This window comes from Eptesicus fuscus, chromosome 18 (genome assembly GCF_027574615.1).
Source record: "Eptesicus fuscus isolate TK198812 chromosome 18, DD_ASM_mEF_20220401, whole genome shotgun sequence".
NCBI classification, from domain to species: domain Eukaryota; kingdom Metazoa; phylum Chordata; class Mammalia; order Chiroptera; family Vespertilionidae; genus Eptesicus; species Eptesicus fuscus.
The window spans coordinates 53,282,921-53,305,708 of NC_072490.1; the positions used below are offsets into that span (position 1 = coordinate 53,282,921).

General features: G+C 50.9%; 1 protein-coding gene across 2 annotated transcripts in view; it reads right to left on the reverse strand.

The window, feature by feature from the left end:
• Positions 1-22,788, reverse strand: part of LRIG1 (leucine rich repeats and immunoglobulin like domains 1) — a 126,476-nt gene that overhangs the window by 73,143 nt on the left and 30,545 nt on the right. For both annotated transcript variants that reach the window (XM_054708185.1, XM_054708184.1), the window contains exons 2-3: positions 17,397-17,468; positions 9,896-9,970 (exon numbers count right to left, since the gene is read on the reverse strand). In XM_054708185.1, the coding sequence (XP_054564160.1) occupies positions 9,896-9,970; positions 17,397-17,468 (147 nt within the window). The remainder of the gene's footprint in view (positions 1-9,895; positions 9,971-17,396; positions 17,469-22,788) is intronic.

The following is a 22,788-nucleotide window of genomic DNA, read 5'->3' on the forward strand; positions in this document are numbered from 1 at the left end:
AAGGGCGATGAAGGCAGAGCCCAACCCCAGATCCGTCTGATCCAGAACCTTCTCTTAGCCACTCTGCAGAACCGCCCCCTCCCTATACAACCAATGACGTAGAAATGAGTAAGGCGAAGACTCCTTTGTACTTACTTTTTCCTACAGCTCCTTGTTCTTCACAAACTAATTTCACAGCAGCCCGCCAATCACAGGACATTCCTTAGCCCCAGAGACTCTCCAAGGAGCCAGGTGAACGGAGACAGTGGGAGCAGAGTGTCCCACACCCCTGCCACCCTACTGGTTAAAGAAGTTGGGAAGAAAAAAGAGCCCACAAATTGGCACCTTCACCCCAGCTCTTTGGGTGACATCAGGAAGTGAGGAAACGTGGAGAAATTCCCCGTGAAGCGGGGTCTCCAGGGCACGTAGCCATGTGAAAGCTGAGGGCACCGTCGAACCGTCTGGGCTCTGCAGAGACCGCAGCAAGACAACCTTCCTCACTGTGCCTGGAGAGACAGTCACGATCGGCTCAGAATAACTTAGGGGGTGAGATTCGGAGCGAGGGGAGCAGCCAGTCAACCCTCAGCTCAGGGCTCAGGGGCTCCAGGACCTCCTGCCACTCTGCATCAGTTCATGGAAACCCTACCGAGGCCGCCCACAGCAGGTTCCCGAGAGGCCAACCCTACAGAGCTGCATACAACTTTAAGAGACACGTGCTGCCTTTAGGCCTCTCAGCCCTGCCCAGGGCAACCTGCAGCCTTTTGGCCACAATCCTGAGGCTCCCACCCCCACAACACAATTTGATATTCATCACTTGAAATAACAAGACCCTCCTAGACTCCCAGACCATATTCTTCCAAGTATTCAGAGAAATGAGATCCAGACTCACCTCTGCCACTTCCTGTGTGACCGCCAGCAAGTTTCTTGCCCTCTCTGTGCCTCAGGTGCCTCTTGTGTAAAAGGTGTTCAACGACAGACCTGTCTCTCCTGGGATTGCAGAGGTGATACAGTGAGGCCCGGGGAGGCACGTGGACCAATGCCTGTCACGTCAGTGTATCTATCACACAAGCTGACCACCGCAATTTTTCAGAGCAAAAGACCGAACCATATGAGACTACCAATGTTTTGACCCTTTTTGAACTACAAAAAAAGGGGCAATTTTCTATGACTTGACTTAGTACACAGAGTAGACTATTCTATCCTTGAAAACCCTTGCCTTTGAACAAGCAGGGTGAATCTAATACTCCCTCCGATGGCCAACAATGACAGGAGGAAGGCCCAGCATAAACGCAAACACATTTCTTCCACTTGGGCTATAAAAGCTGAAAATGGCTCCCAGGTGTGAGCAGACTTAACAGGCCCTGCCTTCTTCCAAGGTCACCGTGCGGGTCAAAGTCAAGCCAGCCATTTTCGGATTAGGTGCACACGCTCAGGAGGCTTCCCCAGAGGTAAGTGGATTAGAGAAGCCACCTGCAGGAAGTAGGCGGGGAGGGAGGAAGTGGTCCCAGTGGGAAGGAGACTGCTGATGGGGCAGGGCCAGCTCCTTTCACAGGGACTGTGCACTGAGCAGCAGCTCTGCCTGCCCCCATCCTGCTGCACGGAGGCACCGCCCTCCCAGACCAGACCACGCGGGGTTCACCAGCATCCTATTCCCACTGGATCTGGATTCTATTTAAAGTTTACACGGTCACCAAAAAAATTAGGTGGGGGAACCAAACACACGACAAAAACCAACTCTCAGCAACAGAACCTGAACTACAAGTTCCAAAAGAGGCCCTGACCTCCACGCCAACCTCCTCTTCCCCCGCCCTCCCCCTCGGCTCCCTGGCCCTCAGCTGGTGTGCGCCTCACTTTCGCAGCAATGACTTGCAGATGTGCTGCTCCTCGGCCGACTCACCACCCCCACTCTCCAAGAAGGGAGACGGGAAAGAAAAGGGGAGGAAATGACAAGTCAGGACTGTGTACCTTGGCCCGCTCGCAGCAGCGGCCCAGAGGCGAGCACCTCACCAAACGGCAGAGGCAGGCTGCACCCTGAACCCTGCGGAGGGCCTGAGAGAGCCGCTCACTTGGTAAACTGCGTGTCCCATGTTCTACTTTGAGGCGCATGGTGGTGCCCAGCATTGGGTGAGGCTGCAGTGCGAGGAGCCAGGGGTGCTGCTCCCTGAGAAGGGAGAGACCGGGTGGAGGGTGCTGAGCTGAAGGTGAAGCAGCGTGTTCCCTCAGCACCCGCACAGGAGCCCTCCAGCACCCAGCTTGCGGCCAAGCGGGTCTTGAAAAGAGGTCTGGGAAGGAGACTCAGCTGAAAGGCACTGCAGCTGAGAACCTCCCGCCTCACTCCCCCTGACAGTGGTGAGCGCCCCTCGGACACCACTCCCCACCCGTGCCTGCCTACCGAGGCCGCCTGCCCCTTCCTCTGGTGCCTGCCTACCGAGGCCGCCTGCCCCTTTCTCTGGTGCCTGCCTACCGAGGCCGCCTGCCCCTTCCTCTGGTGCCTGCCTACCGAGGCCGCCTGCCCCTCTTCCTCTGGTGCCTGCCTACCGAGGCCGCCTGCTCCTTTCTCTGGTGCCTGCCTACCAAGGCCGCCTGCCCCTCTTCCTCTGGTGCCTGCCTACCGAGGCCGCCTGCCCCTCTTCCTCTGGTGCCTGCCTACCAAGGCCCGCCTGCCCCTCTTCCTCTGGTGCCTGCCTACCGAGGCCGCCTGCCCCTCTTCCTCTGGTGCCTGCCTACCGAGGCCGCCTGCCCCTCTTCCTCTGGTGCCTGCCTACCGAGGCCGCCTGCCCCTCTTCCTCTGGTGCCTGCCTACCGAGGCCGCCTACTGGCTTTTCTCTAGACGAGTTCCTTGAGGGCAGGGACTCCAGTCCCAGGCATGTCTGTTCACGTGGCTTCACAGGACAAGCTGGAAAACCTCCCACAGCCTCAGTGCTGCAGAGCCCGGTCCCCACCATGAACACCTGGGCTTCAGCCCCTTTCCCTTCATCCCTTCACCCTCTAAGAGCAGGACGTCAGCATCCCAGGGGCAGAAGGCTGGGGGGGTGCAGGGGGTCGAGGGGGGGGTGTCTTAAATAGTGAAGGTTGGGGCAGGTGTGGCCCTGAATTTTAACTCCGGCACAGGACGCGAGAGCTGCGCACCTTTCGGCCACTCCTTTGAACTCCCACCCGGAACAGAGTGGGACCATTCAAGTCTTAGGCGAGACCAAGATGTATCTGATAAAGGGACTGATCTGCAGGAGGAAGGTAAGGGGAGAGCCACTAATACCCCCAGATAACAGCAGGCCTCCTGCCGGGAGGCTGCTCCCCACGGCTCCCTCCTCCATAAGAGCTGGTGAGGGACTGTGGGGGAGATGTCATGATCACCAATAAAGAGCAAATTAAGCAGAGACAAGTTTATAACAACCCTGAGCCTCACAGCCACAGCCACATCTGTTCCTTCACACACTCACTGCCCACCACCCACCCGTGAGCCCCACCGGCCCAAACAAATGCCTATTGCCACACCAGTGACACTGCAAATCTGGCCACATAATTTACTGTCCCCCAACACTCACCGGCTTGGTAAGAACTTGACACATGAGCCTTGGCCCCAGCCCGACATGAGCCCAGACACTGGTTCTCAAGGCGAGGGGGAGGGGGGGTGCCCAAATCAGCAGCAGCAGCATCGCCTGGGAACTTGTGGACAAAGAAAATTCTCCAGTTGCACCCCAGTTTTGAAACTGGGGTTGGGCCCAACCATCTGTGTCCCAGCAAGACTTCCAGTTGCTTTTGATGGGTGGCTCAGTGTGAGAACCACACAGGTGACGAAGCCACGGTCTCGCAAGAGAATGGGTGGCATGTTTTATCCAGAGGAAAGAATCTGTTCAAACCAACAAAAATCTGGGCAAACGAGGCCAAAGCAAGCACAGCAGTGAAGACCGGGAGAGCAGCCGCATCCCACTCCCATCTGCTCGCTGATGTGCTGCCGGCTCACACGGCCACGCTGCCCGTCGGTGTCTGGGGGCGGACAGGGTACGGGCGCTCAAGGAACAAGGGCATTCCGTGAACGTGACTTGGGCTTCTGAAACACAACTTTGTTCAACTTCTTCCTGAATGTGCCAGTCACTGTGAGCGCCACACTCCTGACGCGCGTGCGTTCAATGTCCCAGAGACGATAAGGCACCAAGGGCCCAGCGAGGGCTCTGAGAGCCACACTCAAACACAGGCTAACCTGGCTTCTGAGCTGAAGACGCCTCTAAAGCAGAATGGGGTGAGGGCTGCCCATTTCCACACTGTCTACCACCAAAATGACTCTGTCCACAACTGCACTGATGATTAGTGGCTGGTCCAGCAAACTGCCCCCAGGAAAAACGAGTCCCCTGTCCCCTGGGGGAGAGCTGCTCTGTCCAGCTCACCGTGTACACACACCTACAGGCCCCATGGGTGCAGCTATGTTTCCATTTGCAAAGAGCTTCACCATCCAAGATCACACTCACCATTTTTGGACACATTATTTCATACTTCTGGGAATAAACATTGTGTGTAAAAAACATTTCAATTCTCTATTTTGTCTGCAAATGATGACATTCCTCCAGGAGAGATAACACAGAGCAAGTTGTAAGGGGAGCTTAGTGAAGAGACAGACAAGAGGCCTCACCCCAGCTCCTCGGGGAGACTGCATCTGCCCTACACGCCCCCCCCCCCCCCCACACACACACACACGCACACACACTCATGCAGTTTCAGGGATGCCCAGCAACTCTTTATTGCTCTGTGTAATTCCACCTGCGCTTACTCCTGATTACTAAAGGCCTCAGCCGGGTCCTGAGCCAATCCTAGTTTTTGGCATTTGATTCTGGGTCCCCCCTCGCTCTCGTACTTGGGGGGAGGGCCGGTGAGCAGTGGCGGCGAGTCCTCGGTGCCCGCTCTTTAATTACGCTTTGATGTGAATTGATCTTCGTATTAATGAGCTGTAAAGAAGACTGATTTGGCCGCACTTTTTCAGAGTCTTGCGAGGCCCAAGGGGAGTTAAGGGTTGTATTGATTTTACTTCCCAGCAGAGCCAGCCAGGAAGAGCCTCCATCCTTCACGGCCTCCAGCCCCGTCAACCCCACCCGCAGCTCCGAGTGGGGTCACAGACAGGACACCAGGTTTCATTCCTTCTAGACTCTACTCTCCAGAAGTTACAATAACGAGATGTTAGATATTCCATCACTTTTATTTAATCAGTTTTTCTTCAGCTAAGAGGTCACAAGAAAACATATAACTGTGTGGTCAAATCTACCTCTGATACTTTTATTTAAATTATGCATATTCTAAGTCTTCCAGGTCTATTTGCTAACACAAGAGAAAAATACTTCCCTTTAAAAAAAATAGTTTCTGGTTAGTGGTTTCCAGGGGACTGGGGGGGGGGGGGGGAGTGATTGCTCACAGCGCATGGGCTTGGTTTTGGGGCGATGACAACATTCTGGAATTAGATAGCAGTGATGGTTGCACAACCTGGAGAATTACTAAAAGTCATTGAACTATGCACTTTAAAATGTTTAAAATGGTGTTTTATGTTATGTTTTATCTCAATAAAAAATGGTTTTCAATTTTCCCGCTCAAGATTAGAAGAGGTATTTTGATGTGCTTTCATATACAACATAAACCTGCGGAATTTTAATAGTACTATTGCAAAGTTACAAGTATTTGTGTGCAAAGAGTCTCTGGCTAGATCCCTAGTTGGTCTGAGACAGTGAACAGGCCACGGTGAAGACAGGCCTGAAACACACCAGCACCTGCAAGTTCACGGACGCGGCCAAGTGCCGCATGGAAAAACGCTCCAGCGCCATGTGGGGACCAAGAGCTGCTGCGTGCAGGCTGAAGTCCCGTCTCAGCAGCTTCTGACTCCCAGGACTGAAAACCAACCCTCTCCACTGTGACCATCTTCTCAACGATGCACGCGCAGCAACGCCACAGGAAAAGCGGACACTTTCCTTCCCCGGAAATGTCAGTCATGCATCACACAAAATGTCTGTTGCCTTGGGAATCGTAACTTGAGTTTCCTGGACTTCAAATTAAAAAACAACTCTCAAATGTGAAAATTTAATGGCAGATTCTGCCCCCATTTAACAAAAGCCTGTTGCTTTTTCTGAGAACTATCTCCCTACTCCAACCCAATCCTATGAAAAGCTGTCCTTGAGTTCAGTGCTTTTCTGTCCTTAAGGACAAATAGCTTCGGATTGTCCTCAGAACACAGGAAATAAATCTGCTCTGTGACAAACACTTTAACTGCATTAGATTCCTTTAATCAGAACGTAGTAACCACCTGAAATTTTACTGAAGGACTCCATTTCCCCCAGAGAGTGTAAAAATGACTTGAAGCCCTGAGAGTAAAGCCAGAGGCAAAACACACCCTATTCCCACGAGGCCCTCCCGACTCTGACCCGGCGAAGAGGACCCTGGTGCCAGGAGCAGAGCAGGAGCAGGGAGCAGAGCACTCAGACTCGGGGACAGGACACTGAGCACAGAGTGAAGAGCAGACTCCCACAGGCTAAGGTCCTGACAGGTGTTGGAGCCAAACACAGGAAGCAGCGAAGGCGGCTACAATCAGCAGCTCCGGAGTATTGCTTTTGTGACATTACTGCCTGACTCTGTTTCCAAGTCACAGAAGAAATTTGAAAACTGTGTTTCATCCTTCATTCAGCAAACGAGACAAAAGCTGTTTGTCCCAGGTCACATCATCGGAAGCAGAGCTGGGTATGTGCCCAGTCCACCCTTTTCCCCAATGCACCTGCCTGTCGACCCTTGAACAACGCAGGGGTTAGGGAGCGCCAAACCCCGCCACCGTGCAGCTGAAAATCCACGTAGAGCTACAGTCCCCTAGGGATCCACGAGAACTGGTTCCAGGACTCCCCACAGACACCAAAACCCAAAGGTGCTCAAGTCCCTGATATGAAATCAGAGATCAATGCTGAGTCAGCCTTCCACATTCTCCCCAACTGCAGACCAGAAGTATTGTCTTTGATCTGCAGTTGGTTGAACCCATAGATGGAAAACGCGCAGATATGGAGGGCTGACTGCTCACTGAAAAGAATCTACATATGAGTGGGCCTGCAGTTTAAGGGTCAGCTGTACACCTGTCCTAATACGTTGTCCTGGTCCCTCTGACTGTGATGGCCTCGACCATCTAGTCCCTTTGTACAAGGTTATTACTATTCTCACCTTCTGCCTGCCCACCACGGGGAGAGGAGACAGGAATGAGAATCTGGAGATTAAGGACTGTCAGTGCGAACGCTGACTGAGCTCACTGACCCACACATTTTCAGATGTACCGGGGCTGCCCAAATGGGATGGCGCTGAATCCCCTCCAAGTCACCCTTTGACGGCCCCTGGGCCCCATGCAGAGGCACAGAAGTGCAGACTAAATGACTGTTGAACACGTAACACCTTTTGCTTCTACGGTTCTGAAAAACCAGACACGTCAGTAAAACATGGTCTTCGAAGCCTACGGCTGGAGTCACCATGTGGCCGGAGATGCCCAGCGCTTCGCCTTCCCGCGTCAGGGCGAAAGGAACGCCCACCAGCAAAACTACGGATGATCCTGCTCCCCAGGCGCCATGCGGCTAACCTAACTTTGCAGGACAACATCCAGGCACCCGGTCCAAGAGCAGGGGACACAAGACCCTCAAGAGAAAAGCGGGTAGAGACCCTCCAATTCTGCAGTTTCGGAGAAATCACTGGTCCAGTCCGATGGACAACAGCTTCGGGCCAGGGAGGTGGCTGCCAACGCTAACCTGCATTTTCCAAACTCAATCAAAACCAGAGACTCTCCTCACGCACCCCCCTTTACATATTTTAACGCCGTCTAATGGAATAGCAGGAACAAGGCCAACCAGCCCCACTGCTCCGGGCACTTGGGCCAAGAAACAGAAATGTACTTTCAGTCGGCCGAGCAAGGCGTGATGCACAGGCCCGGCTGGGAGTGGGAGGGTCCTGCCCGTCTCTGGCCCGAGGTGGTTCAGAGTCACCTGCCACCACACTCCTGCGCCCAGTGCATGGGGGCAGAACAGGCACTGGAGGGCAGTCTCAGTTCCACCGCTCAGTTTTGCAACTTTTGGGAACTCAGGGAGCCTGTTTCCTGTTGGTAGCACAAAGGTGTTCCCTGTGGCCCTGGCTTCCCACCAAGTCAGGAGCAGGGGAGTGGAGGCAGTGCTTCTGACCTTGAATGAGTGGGCAAAAGACCAGGGGACCTTGTCAAAGTGGCTTCTGACCCAGTAGGGCTGGGATGAGGCCTGAGGCTCTGGGTTTCTAAGGAGCTTGGCACTGATGACACTGTTGGTCCAGAAACCATACATTTTTTTTAAGAGAGACAAGGACAGGGAGAGAGAGAAACACTGATGTTAGAAACATTCATCAGCTGCCTCTTGCACACCCCCTACTGGGGATCAAGCCCACAACCCCAGCATGTGCTCTAACCGAAATCAAACCAGTGACCTTTTAGTACATGGAATGATGCTCAACCAGCTGTGCCATATCAGCCAGGGAGAGAAACCATACTGTAAGCAGCATCTTCCACTCTCTGCTCTATGAACAGAAGAGCCACAGGTAGGAGAAACTCATTTCATTTCAGCCAGCAATGAAATGCCTTCCAGACGCTGGGCACACAGGCTAAATGGGACAAAAAGAAAAGTCAGACCTTTGTCAGGGGCAAAGGGCCACAGCCTTCACTCCAGCCCTTTCCAGGAACAGGACTGGCCCACACATCCTGTGGCCCAAAGGTGAGTTCCTGCCAGACACGGGGCCATGTGACAACTAGCCACCAGCCAGAAGCAGCAGCCGCCATCTGTCAGACCTACTATGTGTTGTTCACAATGCCAGGTGTTCTCCTCAGACCTGGCCTCATGTGCCCGGTGTGTAAAACAGATCAAGGACACATTCCGTAAACGAGGTTCAAAGAGATGACGTTGTCCGGGACACAGAGCTGGGGCAAAACTCTAACCCTGTTCCACAACCCCAGGGTCTTGAAAGAGTTAAGCCCAACGCAGTGTTACGCAAGGATGGGGCACCTCCTGAACACAGGGCCGGCTGCCAGCAGAAGCCAGAGATGTGCACGCTACACCCGCATCGCGCGAGGGTGCCTTCCTGCCAAGTCCCTGCTCAATCTGCCGCGCCTCGGTGTGAAGACACATACAGGTGAGCAAATGAATTACAACGCCAGCAAAATCAAAATCAAATAAAAACATGCAGGGCTAGAAGGAAACAGGAAACGCATCCTGCAGAGCGAGGTGCTGCTGCAGAACCTGCCCGTGATCTGGTGAAGAAGGTTGTTGGGTCATGTGGGGTTTATCTGGAAAGATTTCTGGGTGTGTTCAAAACCAGCCCCACCCCCTGACTGCTGAAGGGGAGCAGAGGTCTCAGCTGCTCCAACAGCAGCCCCAGGGCCTCCTTCCTTCCCTCCTCCTTCAGGTCCCTTTGGAGCGGTTCATTCCCAGTGTGCTGTCTACAATAATCGGCAGGCTGCCTGCTCTCCCACACTGACAACAGCTAATTCCTTACTTTTCTGTTGATTCGGGGTCTGGGTACTTTCTTTTCTGAAGCCATAAAGGTGAGCTGAGCCACGTTCCCAGTGCACTGCACCAAGATGAGCTGCAGTATGTGATCCACAGAGCTTCCTCTAACCAGTGTACTCACCCAACAGGGGCTTCACCTCTAGGACCAAAAAGTTTAATGCCATGTCCCTCTGGGCATTAAAGAGACTAATTTCTCCCCAAATTAGAGATGAGGTAAAACTCGGGTTTTAATTCTTATAAATCCCCAAACAGCAAGCAAGGCATTTGTCATGATCATCAGGGCTCCAAGAAGAAAAGCTGTTCTTTACCAGCAAGTGCACTGTCCCACCACCAAGTGTCAGCTGGCTAACACCACAGCCTTACCACCCAGCCAGCCCCAATGCACCACTTACAGAAAGAGAGACACGATGTGCGATGAAGCAGCACCTAGAGACGGTATGGCTGTCAACTCGTTGTTATTGAGATACCTGTAACAACACACACAAAAATAATCACTTATATTGTTCAAATTAGTAGTTTCAAATCATGTACTAACAAGGGAAATCAGAAAACAGTGCTCAGTTAGCCATGGAAATTCTGAATATTAGATGAAAAATTTTAAAGCGAGTTCTTAGAGGGAGAGAAGTCCGTGAGGTCACAAATACTACCTATCACGTCCACGGTTTAGAAGTAACACTCAGGGGTGTCTCTTTTATTCTAGGAGCTGCCAATCTAACTCAGAAATCAAGACCAGCAGAAAGAAATAGTGACTCGGGCCAGATGCATGCTACAGAGAGAGGTGCCCACGACCACCAGGGACCATGATCCTTGTGGACCGGGACAGTCAGGGAGGGTCTGAGGAGGAAAGAGCACCCCCTCTTGGGTGCTTTCACAGATCTGGGACACGGTTGTCTGCGAACTGCTGCTTTGCCCTCTGGCGAGGGCAACACACTGAGACCCAGAGCCAGAGACACACGCGTGTGAAGTTCGCAGCGGCTTGGACATGGGCATGATTCTGATGCCTCATCTGTGCAATAATGAGGGTGCTGGGCTTGGAGACTCTCATCTAGTTACGATCCCAGCTTCTCTGAACTCTGATGAAGCCTCCAAGCACATTCCCAGGAGTACTTACATACATACACATTTCCCAGGGGTATGTACACACTGACACATCTGTGCATGCGGACATTTCCCAGGAGTACATACACACAGACACATTTCCCAGGAGTATGTACACACTGACACATCTGTGCATGCGGACATTTCCCAGGAGTACTTACACACAGACACATTTCCCGGGAGTATGTACACACTGACACATCTGTGCATGCGGACATTTCCCAGGAGTACATACACACAGACACATTTCCCAGGGGTATGTACACACTGACACATCTGTGCATGCGGACATTTCCCAGGAGTACTTACACACAGACACATTTCCCAGGAGTATGTACACACTGACATATCTGTGCATGCGGACATTTCCCAGGAGTACATACATACATACACATTTCCCAGGAGTATGTACACACTGACACATCTGTGCATGCGGACATTTCCCAGGAGTACTTACACACAGACACATTTCCCAGGAGTATGTACACACTGACACATCTGTGCATGCGGACATTTCCCAGGAGTACTTACACACAGACACATTTCCCAGGAGTACGTACACACTGACATATCTGTGCATGCGGACATTTCCCAGGAGTACATACACACAGACACATTTCCCAGGAGTATGTACACACTGACACATCTGTGCATGCGGACATTTCCCAGGAGTACTTACACACAGACACATTTCCCAGGAGTATGTACACACTGACACATCTGTGCATGCGGACATTTCCCAGGAGTACATATATACAGACACATTTCCCAGGAGTATGTACACACTGACATATCTGTGCACATAGACATTTCCCAGTACATACATACAGACACATTTCCCAGGAGTACATACACAAACACACATCTGTGCACACGGACATTTCCCAGGAGTACAAACACACATCTGTGCACACGGACATTTCCCAGGAGTACATGCATAGACACATATGTACATGCGGACATTTTGAAAATTCTCCACAGACCAGAGCTGCTCTCTTCCCAACCTCCCTTTTCTGCTGGAACATCTAAATCTGTATTTCCAGAGTTCACATCTTTCAATGGAAGGGGAAGCCTGCAAACCAAAACACAGCTCACCCAGGCTGCCCCCAGAGGCTGCAATCTGGCCTCCTTACATGGACATGTATTTCCAAATCTGGGAAGAGCATCCAAAATCACACTTGTGAAGTGAGCCCAAAATCCTTGAGAAAGCCAAAGCCCAGTGGTCAGGCTTCCTGCCAGTGACAGGCTGAAAAGAAATTGTATCTGAGATGCAGAATCAAGGGGGGTAAAGCTGGGTTATCTTAGTCTCATTTTTTTAAGGGAGTTTGTCCTATATTATAGTCCATCTTGTCACTGTTTGAAGACGAGGGCACTAAAATCCAGCTGTAGTTAGACAAGTATACAGCTAGCATTTGCTTGAATGGAATAATCTGACTGTGTGCCATCTTGTATAGAAATGAATAGAAGAAAAAAAAAGGAAGAAAAAGGCCTTGAACTGTCCTATTGGCTTTCTTCGGTGCCAAAGCCAGTTAGAGAGGAAGCCTGGCAGTTACTGGGCCATGGGACACAGCATGTCTGTTTCAATAGCTTCACGACTGAAGCATCTGGGTGGGAGAGAGAAAGCAGATCCGTATCATGTGGAAAATCCTTTCTCCAATTAAAGGGCCCTTGTCTGTGTGCTGAAGTGGACAACCCATCACTTTAACAGTTTCTTATCTGACTCCTCTAAATCAAATGGTTTCTGCTTCCCCTTTCTCTCCTCCATTTCACATCTTGGTATAGGGATACTGAACAGTCTCCATCATCTGAATCTACTAATAAATGTTATAGTACCATCAATGCACTTATTACTAAAGGAGACCCTCAGATCTTGTCAGAGCAAGCCTGCTTAAGAACTCTTCACTTCTCTTAGAATTTATTCTAAGACACAGATGATGGTGATAATAGCAATTTAATAGCAGCAGCCAACTTATTGAGGGCTTACTATGTGCCAGACATAGCTCTGAGAGCTCGCCAATGCATTAACTCATCTTTAGACCCCTAGAGGGTAGTTCCCAGGGACATTTTTATTGTTCCAATGAGGACACTGAAACACTGAGATAATAAATAATTTGAGGATGGGCATGAGCAGTAAGTGCCAGTGGCCCTGAGAATCTAACCCCAAACTCTAGATTCCTAAGCATCACCCTCTATTTCTTTATAACTAGAGCAACCACTCCACATGCATCAGGTAACTTCATCATCACAACCCTGAGTGAGGTACCAGGTTCTATTACTAGTCCTGCCTCATAGGTAAGTTCTCCAGCTCGGGTTTCAGTTCAAGTCACTACCCCAGGGTCATAGACAGGAGCTGAACCCAAGTGCAGTTTCAAATCGGAGGAGACCAACAGCGAAAAGGCCAGCGAGCTGAGAGCTCCTACTCCCTTAGCGGACATGGTAGTTGTTTCAGCTCAGGGTCTGACTTGACTTTAAACCTGAACCAAACAGGGTGGACTTCCCTGCAGAGGAACTTCTGCTGACCGAGCCTGGTCTCGGGCAGCCTCCTGCACACAATCAGCTGCTCCACCCAAGTTCATAGACATAAGTGAACAAGGAAAAGGGACATCATGATAAAAGTTCGAGTCTTGACAAAACTGCTGGAAGCGGAGTGCACAGGTGCAGTACTAAAGATAAACAGGGCATCTGGGTGGGGCGGGGGGGGGGGGGCAGCCCAGAGCCAACAGGCGGAGCAGGACTCCCAGCTCTCATCTACAAGGCTGCCTGATTTAGAAGGACAGGTGGTGGCCAGCTTCCCTCTCGATCACGTCTCTGAAAAAGAACCTCTAGCTAAATGTACGTCTGTCAGCTCCCCAGTGGGGCTTTCTTTGTCCGCCCTGTTCCCTGTTGAAACAAGAATACTATCCGCAGAAGGCAGTGGAGGCCAAACTGGCTCTGTGACACGACCCGCTTGCCAGACTGAAATAGAGACTGGTCAAAAATAGCCCCGTCAGGCCCGCCGGGAAAGGGCCCTGGGGAGGCCCGCACGGTCTCTGCCAGGAAGGAGACTGCAGAGATTGAAGACTGTTTAACAAAATCTTCTGAACTCTAGAACTGTGGTCTTCTGCCCTTTACCCCCACCCTCCAATCCGCTGCCATCCAGGCCCTAACAATCCCCTACAATGTCTGGCTTCTATAACGGAATCTTTTCCTAATGATCCCGGACCATGACTCAGCACCGTGGCCCACCCTGAGCTGGGAGAGTGTGACTAGGCAAATGGGTAGCAGGGGCCGCCCGGCCCCGGGCAGCACCAACACGTGGGCCTTTCCTAGTTCCAGCCTTCAGCTCCTCAGCTGTGTCCAGAACGGCCCTTTGCTTGACGTGGTTAAAGGAGTTCTTACTAGTCCAGTGCTTGGGGAAGAGCCACCTAGAGCACCTTATCACCCAATCAAACTAGACTGCAACCAACAATAAAAAACACCCAAGGAACAGTTTGGGTTCTAGAGCTTGGGAGCTTTTCTTGTTTTCTGTTTAATTAATTAATTTATTTATTTACTGAATAGCTGACAGAAGCACACAATAAAATTTTCCACCCCTTTCAAAAGGGAATGCCAGGAATACACAGTTAAAAATAAAGCTCCCTTGCACGTTGGTCCTCTGGTGTGCCTCTCGGAAGCTCCGCTGCCCACCACCAGGAGCACATGCTTTTCTTGTGCACAGATGCTCGTGTCTCACAGAGGCGGTTCTGACCCAGTTTCTCCCTCAGTCATGGATCTTAAAACCTCCATCACTCCTTTAACATGCTGCAGAGCACTCCTCTGCTGGCAGGAGCAGCATGGATGACCCATAATTTATTTAGCCATTCCGCTATTCAGACACTTCAGTTGTTTCCAAACACAAAGAGAGCTGCAATTAATAATAGTCAAAATTGGGCAGGGAGTTGGGACTTGGGTTAGTCTTATTTCTTCAAAGTCATAAATAATAGGTAGGAGCATAGGTTTGGGGATCAGGGTCACTTAATCAATAGCCATCATTATTAGTGCTTTTAGGCCCTTGAGAATACGCATACTTACTATAACTGGCAAGACTGTATGGCATGCAGTTTGTGCACCACAGGGCCAGAAAGACGCGTCAGCACCGTGAAACCTCACTGTGAAGCTCCCGTCAGGCGGGCGCTCCCTGTGCGGGCTCTGGGCCGGCACGTCACCTGCTGGGCCCATGAAAGTCCCGCCACCGAGGCAGGAGCTGCAGGATCACCCTGCCTTCAGGCAGGGGCCCAGCCACTGTGAGAGCAGCAGGATTATTAGGAGGGGGTTTTACCAACTGCATAGGTTTTGGGCAGGATCCAGCCGAAATAATTACACCTAACACCTTAGGACAGAGCCAGACACAGAGTAAATGCTTACTAGGTGGCGGTGGTTCACAGCCAAAAAGCAGTGCCTCAAAATGACACCCTCATTATTCCAGCCCTCCCTTCAGCGCCCACACACTGGGGAGCAAACACCTGCAGGCGGGGCCCACGGGAACATTTTACTAGCAGGTCAAGGGCCGGGAAAGCCAGGCAGCACCCGCATGCAGCCTTCTCGGGAGGTGGCAGTAATGTGATCCCAGCGCAGTTTTAGGGGACGGTATAAATAGCCCCTTATTAACAGAGGAGCCGGGCCACCGCGACCCTGGCGGAGGCCCTCCTGGTGGGCTTTCCTCTGAGCTGTGGGCGGGGAAGCCGTGGGGCCCGCAGCAGCTGCACAAATGTCCTCATGGCCCCCAGGGGCCTCCAGCAGGCTCGCTTCTCTCAACCCGGCCGCGGTGTTCTGTGGTCCCGGCCTCCAAAATAAAACCACCGCTAAGACACCACCGCCTGCAGCGCCAGCCAGCGTCCCCTCCCCGAGGTTTCCACTCGAGGGCTCGCAGGGCTGGAAGAGCTGACAGCTCCTGGGAAACCCTGAGCCAGTCCACTTAGAAGCAGCCGATTTTTTTCTTCAATATCCTTCCCCCCGCCTCACTCCCGACAGCCTCTTTCTGCCCCCACCAGGCATTAGCCCTCCGTGGGAAGTTACACCGCTCTGGGCACTGGGGAATTTGTCTCACCCACCCCAGGGTGACACCAGGGACGGAGGTGGTCCCAGTTCAACCTATGGGCCCTCAAGGGTTTGTTTGTAACAATGCACCCAGCTTGAGTGGCTATGGGATTAGAAGGAAGCAGAAGAGAAATAACTTTCAGTGAGTCCTTCCCACGTGCAAGGCCGTGGATGTCATGTCCAATTAGCAGTAACAACTGCAATAATGCGCAGCTATGTCCACACTGCGGAAGGGCAAAAGGAGGCGCTGAGGCACTGTGTCTTGTCCAGGGCACAGTCCGCTGAGGGACAGGACCAGGCCTCAACCCAGGTCTGTCTGCTCCCACGAAGGGTGTTTCTCCCGCTCTACCGTATTGCATCCATATGATGCAACCCTGCCTTTACGACTCCCACACGCGGGAAGGTGGTGCTGCCCAGAGGTGTCTGGAGAAAGTATGAGTGACCGTGAGGAGTGTAGTGCTCAGCACAGTGACCAGCACGGCCCACCTTCCCGAGTGTCAGCAGAGGCAGGGGAGGAGGCACAGCCCCGAGGGAGCACAGGAGGGGCGGTCTCACCTGCCGTCCTGCTTACAAATGCCTACAAATGCACTGGGACCTCAGGGGAGGGAAGAGCCACCTGCAGGGGAGGAGAGAGGCTGAACTTGGAGGCCAGCGTGGGTCTGGAGGAGGAGGAGGAAATGCTTGGGCCTAGAATGAGAAGATGGTGTAGAAAGATGCAATGATGCAAGCTGTCAAACACTGGATTTTCTGTCTGGAAAACCTTCAGTTGAATGCTGCGGGTTAGTGAGGGACATGGGAATTTACGGTAGGTGGTGCCACTGTAGGGTTAAATGCAGAACATTTGGAATCAAATGGATTTGAGTTCAGCTCTCAGGTATACCAACCATGTAACACTGCACAAGTGTACTTAGCTTCTCCCAGTGTACTTAGCTCTTCTGTAAAGTGGGGGAAATTGTTGTAAAGAAATTATTTATATCATCATAGTGTCCGTGTGAGGATAGCATCACCAAAGGTATAGCTGGGTGCTGCCATGACTGCTGTGTCTACAGCCTGATTCCAAACTTCCATGTGCAGGGGTGCATGTTTTCACTAAGTGCTCACCATGGTTATGTCTGGGTAAGAATACTGGTGACTTTAATTCATCAGTCTTCACATATTTCTACAGCTTCCAATTTTCTGCAGTGGGCATGCATGATTTATGTGAAAGTGTCCTAAAGTCCCTGTGGAACTAAAATTCCTAATAATCCTAACACCCATTTTTAAAGCAGAATTCTTTACATTATAAAGAAGAAAAAATACTGTGGCTTGCTTTAAAGGACACTGCAAGAGGTAGCGGCCTGAGCCCCGCGGGCAGCATGCCCAGCTCTGTCTGGAGGAGACAGAAAAGGTAAGCCTCTACTGTCCACTCTTCTGTCCTTTGTTTCCTGGGAACTGTGGGGAAGTACCAGCCAGGTGTGCTAACCCAGCTGGCCCCAGGGCTTCCCACAAGGGAGGGGCCTCCCCTAGACCCACATGTTCTGTGATTTCCAGGAAACCGTACCTACGGGCCTCTGACACCATCACTGACAGCCTAGGAGGAAGAGATGGCTGCAGCGAGGGAGCACTGGGGGAGCAGTACACCTGCCTCCCACAACCTTACCACGACGCTCCTTCTCAGAAGCTCAGACCCGTGCAGGAGAGGGTTTTCCCGAGGAGCTCTCCATCCCTCCAACCCCCGAGAGGTTTGGGGAAAACACTCACACTTCCTGTAGATTTGGCAAGTCCTCAAAACCTGCAGGATCAATCTCGGAAAGTTTGTTGTAACTCAGGTTTCTGGTAAAGGGAGAGGAAAAGAAAGAAAGAAAAAAAACAAAACAGCTGAATCAAAATTTCAACACACCCAAAATTCAGGAATCTTCTACTCCACCCCCAAACAAAATAATGATTGCCTTATCGCACACATTATTTTAAATAACCTTACTGACACCGATCTTTATAGCTGTACCTCCTGCCACTTGCATCCATAAACAAGTCCCTGTGAAAATCTCAAATCATCTGAGCTTGGCTAAACTAAAATGAATTTTAATCAATACCATTTAGTCACTTAGCAACATGAAAGAAATTCTAAAGTAAGCCAGCCTGCTGCCTACATTCAAGTGTGCTGGTCTACATGCTTTGTACCCTATCAAGGCCAGGGCTGTTTTAAAGGGGGAGAGATCAACCAAAGGACTTGTATGCATGCATATAAGTCTAACCAATGGACCCAGACACCAGGGGGGTGAGGGCATGAGTGGGGGGATAGGGGAGCAATGGGAGGATAAGGACACATATGTAATAACCTTAATCAATAAAGAAAAAAATTTTAAAACATACCTACCTAAAAAAAAACATAAAAAAATTAAAGGGCGCATTTTAATCAATGTCTTTCTAATGCATCAAACACCATCAAGCAATAGCAAAGAAAAAGATGGGGTGGAGGGCTGACCCTTTGTTGTCTAAAAGCGCTGGTTCTCACTCAGGGAGGACATAAGCAATGTCTGGAGTAAGTTTGAGTTGTCACAACTGCAAGGAAGGGAAGGCGGCTATGGCACTGAGGATGGAAGGCAAGGGTGCTAACATCCCACAATGAGCAGAACAGCCCTTAACAACAATCAACTATCCAGCCCTAAGTCAACAGTTATATTCAGAGGCTGAGAAATTCTGTCTGCACAACTTCAGAGTGGAAATCGCTCACGTGTCTAGTCAGAGCTGAAGGCACCCGAGAAAGTGAACACTGTAAGATCGTAATCACAAAGCGGCGCTCCTCCTACCAATGAATACATACCGGAGTGACCAAGTCACACAGGAGAGAGGAGCCACGGGCACAGAAATGTGTGGCTGGTGCTAACCAAAGGCAGGAAAGCCACACGTGTCCGGCCTTCTCGAAATGATGGCACCGTCACAATCATTCAGAGTCACATCGCTCTCCCCCGCACTCCCAGCTGTACCCACAGAGGCAGACACGCAACAAGCTGGGAAGTGTGTGGTCAGGTGAGCTCCTCAGAGCACACCCTCCCCCAGAGGAGGTTAATTAATCCACGGGAACAGAAGCCACAGAGATGTGGTCCCGTCGGGTCCTTCCTGCACAGCGCACCCTGCTCCGGCCACAGCACATGCCGTCCTGCGGAAGCCAGCGAGGCCAACGTTTTCATCTCAGCCATCAGTTCACTGGCATTGCTGCCAACTAACAGTGCTACTAATCACGGGTTTAAAGTCTAGCTCTTAAGGGGCACAATGTCACAAAAGGGGCAACTACCTTTTAAACTTACGCCAGCGACATCCCTATCAATACTAGCCTAGAGCTGATAGCCATTTCACTGCCAACCCAAGACATTCATCTAAATGAAAGTCAAACCACACGTGCAATAATGGCACATCTGTGTTTGGGGCATGGCCTGAATGAAAAGCAATTTGTCTAGATATTATGTTACTATAAAAAAATTGAAGGTGGTAATTTTTAAAACCACATACCAAAGTCAAGTGTGAGCTTGTCTGCACTTGGTTAGACTCGGAAAAGAAAATCCACAAATGGAGAGACTTCGCCCACATCAGAAAAAGGACCAGACGGACTGAAACTGTCTTCTGCTTTCAGCACGTTATCATAAAGGGGAGGTGGGGGCACGTAAAATATCGTGTCTGTGTCTAGAGATCCGTGAGTTTACAGTGACTGGAATGAGTTGACATTAGCACAGGTGATGGAAGGTGTTGAGCTGGAGGAGACATCAGAGAGAGACTCAGAAACCACAAAGGCAAGAGCCGGGGGGTGCAGACAAGCCATGTGGACGGCCACCCCGAGGCGTGGACTGAGGGACACGGCAGTGCCCACCTGCCTGCCCAAAGCCAGTGCAGACTAGGCTCCTCCATGGTTAAGAGAAGCTCAAACTCTGAATTCTCACATGAAGTCTTTTCAATTCTCAAAAAAATAAAGAAAGTAACCCTAGATGAGCCAAACAAATATATCTGCAAACGACATCTGGCTTGAGGCCACCAGTTTCCAAGCTCTCACCTACCCACAGCTCTTGGGGCTATCGGGTTCAAAACGAGTGGCTGTTCCTGGCTTGTGTGTGTAGCCAGGGGTGGAGCTGGGTCACAGGAGCTGGGTCTTGGGCAATCCACTGGCAGCCTCACTTTACACTATCTGGACTGAAGTCACTAAGGCGACGTGAAAAGGGTCTTCCATAAGCTGGTCTATCACAAAGCCAAACAGCATCGGGCCCGAGCCCTGAGAGCCAGTGAGCAGTGAGGAAGATGAACGGATTTGTCCGTGGAGCTTAAGCTCTCACTGGTCAGCCTGGAGGTGAGGCCTTCGCCTTCCGATGCAGTAGGGAAGCTGTGCACCAGCCAATGGGAGTGGAGCAGACTGGCTAACGGGCATCCTCTGGGAGGCCCGCAGCGACTGCAGAGGCGACAGCTAATGCAGCGCAGACCCCGGGGCGGCTCCCACTTGTGAGCCTGAGCTTTCAGTCTGAGGAGGGACTAGTCCTGCCACTTGGACAAACTGTTGGTCAACAAGGACATGGGGGAATATTTACTGTACTGGAGGCCGATGCACAAAATTCATGCAAGAGTAGGCCTTCCTTCCCCCAGCTGCCAGCACCGGCTTCCCTCCGGCACCCAGGACCCAGGCTTCCCTTGCAGCCCCAGCTTCGCCCGGAAGGACGTCCAGTCTAATTAGCATATACGCTTTTATTATTATAGATGCTCCCTGAGGACTATAATCTGAAATAAAATCCTCAGAGGCATTTTCTTGTTTACTCATTCCAGGGAGACAAACTGCTAGCATGATGTTGTTTTATTGTGGTAAAATACAGATAACATAAAATGCACCATCTTAACCATTTTTAAGTGTACAGTCCAATGCACATCCACACTGTTGTGTAACCATCAGCATCAGCCATCCCTAGAACTTCTTCATCTTGTCCCTGAAATTTAGTACCTCTTAAACACTAACTCCCCACCCTCCCCTATGCCCCACCTGGGCCTGGCAATCTCCATTGGACTGACTCTATGAAATGTGACAACTCTAGGTACTTCCTGAAAGTGAAACCATACAGTATCTGTCCTTGTTTCTGGCTTATTTCACTTCACATGATATCCTTAAGGTGTACCCACGTTGTAGCATATGTGAGAATTTCTTTCCTTTTCAGGGCTGAATAATACTCGTGTGTGTGTGTGTGTGTGTGTGTGTGTAACACATTTTATCATTTTAATAGTGGATGAGCATTTGAACTGTTTCCATCTTTTGGCTATTGTAAATAATGTTATCAACAATGGCTTACTTTTTTCAGAACAATTTTTAAATAAAGTTTTCTTAACCCTTTGACTACTATGCTGACTGACACTCATTTTTCAGTGATTAATGAACTACATTTATTCAGCCCAAGAACTGTACAAGAGGGATGTGAATTCTCATCTTAGTTCTCAAGAACAAAGAGTTAATCAGTGAAAACCCTTTAATGAGGACTTTCCTTTAGGTGGCAGCTGCCATGCACACAAATCTAAAGCCCTCACTTATTTCTACAAACATGAGCAGCCCTCACCCAGCTGGACATCTGAATGTGCCTGAAGTTGAAGGTTTCAGATTCTCCTGTCAAAACAAGTCATCTGTCAGCAGGACAGATGCTGTCAAAAGCATTTCTGCACCTTCCAGTAGCAAGAGGAGCGGAAAGAAACCTCAGGGAATTTAGTTACTGCCAATTGCAGCTTTCATTAAACATTTTGTCAGCCACTGTCATAACACAAATTGTCCCTGTTCTTGTAAAAAGGGTGCACAAATCTTTGAACAATTGAGCCCGGCCAAGGATCTTCTTCCCGCTAATCTGCTGAAAGATGACCGTTGGCCCACCCTTTGCAGCTCACGCAAGAGGCACCTCTGGCGAGAACAGTTCAAGTTTTATCCGGGTTTTATCTGTCTGAAAAGCAAACTGTTTAACAGTGCGTGACACAATCGGCCTGCTGAGCATTTTTCCTAACAAACCCCCTACCGGAACCACCGAACCAGAAGAGTGAAGGCTTCGAGCCGCTGAGAAACACACACACCCGCCCCCCATGACGCAGCCCTGTGCTGTCCAAGTCAGTGGCCACTAGCCACGCGGCCAACACTGTTACTATTTGGACGAATTAAGGATTCAGTTCCTCAGTCGCACTCGTGCGAGGATTCCTCAGCCGCACGTGGGCCACACCACACCCTGTGGACAGAGGCTTCCACCATCACCGAAATGCCCGCCCCGCTGTGCCGAATCTAAGTCACGGAGAGGGCACCAATACTTCTAAACCATGAAATCAACAAATACTTAAAGTGAAATGGCACCTGGATGAGAAACGTGGATTTTAACAATAAATTTGCATTTCCCAATAACTCAAGACCTTTGTTAAAAAACGTGGTGGGCGATGGACACGGATATTAGCCCACGTCTTTTAGGCGCACAAAGTTCTAACCATCCCACAGAGGAACGGCTTGGGAAACTCAGTTCACCAGGAAGACACTCCTGAAACAAAGGCCCCCTGAGTGTAACTCTGGAGGCTTCATCAGTATTTACAGAATCTGGCCAGCACCTTCCTACACCCAGAACCACGAAAGAAACTGGCGGTGAGAATTATGAATTGGCTCCTGGGAAGCCGAGGGATGGAAGGTTCCGTCTGCGTGGAGTGGGTCCAGTGAGGAAGGGGCCCGCATCCCTGGACAACATAATTCGCACTGTCCTCACAGCAGGCACTGCTCACAGGCCCCCGATGCAGACAAACCTCTCTCGGGAAGCACAGCACGGCTCTGGTTGTATTTCAACGTTAATAGGAATCATAATTCACTGTGGAAGGAACTGGTCCTCACTTTGTGGCCAGCACTCCCTGAGGAAGGAGGAGGTTTTCATACTCATTTGGGTGGCCAGGCCAGGCTATTTCCCATTACTCAACCTTGCCTGGACTCCTGAGCGGCACCGCACTTTGCATATTTTAAGCTTTCAGATGCAATCCAATGACCCAACTATGGAGCGCTACTGAGGGCCCAGGCCTTGCCGCGAGCCTCGTGTTTCTCGGAAACTGTGGACTCCGGTGGACATTGCTCCTTACCCTCAGGAAATGCATCTTTGCCGCCATTTTAAAAGGAGTCGCCTGC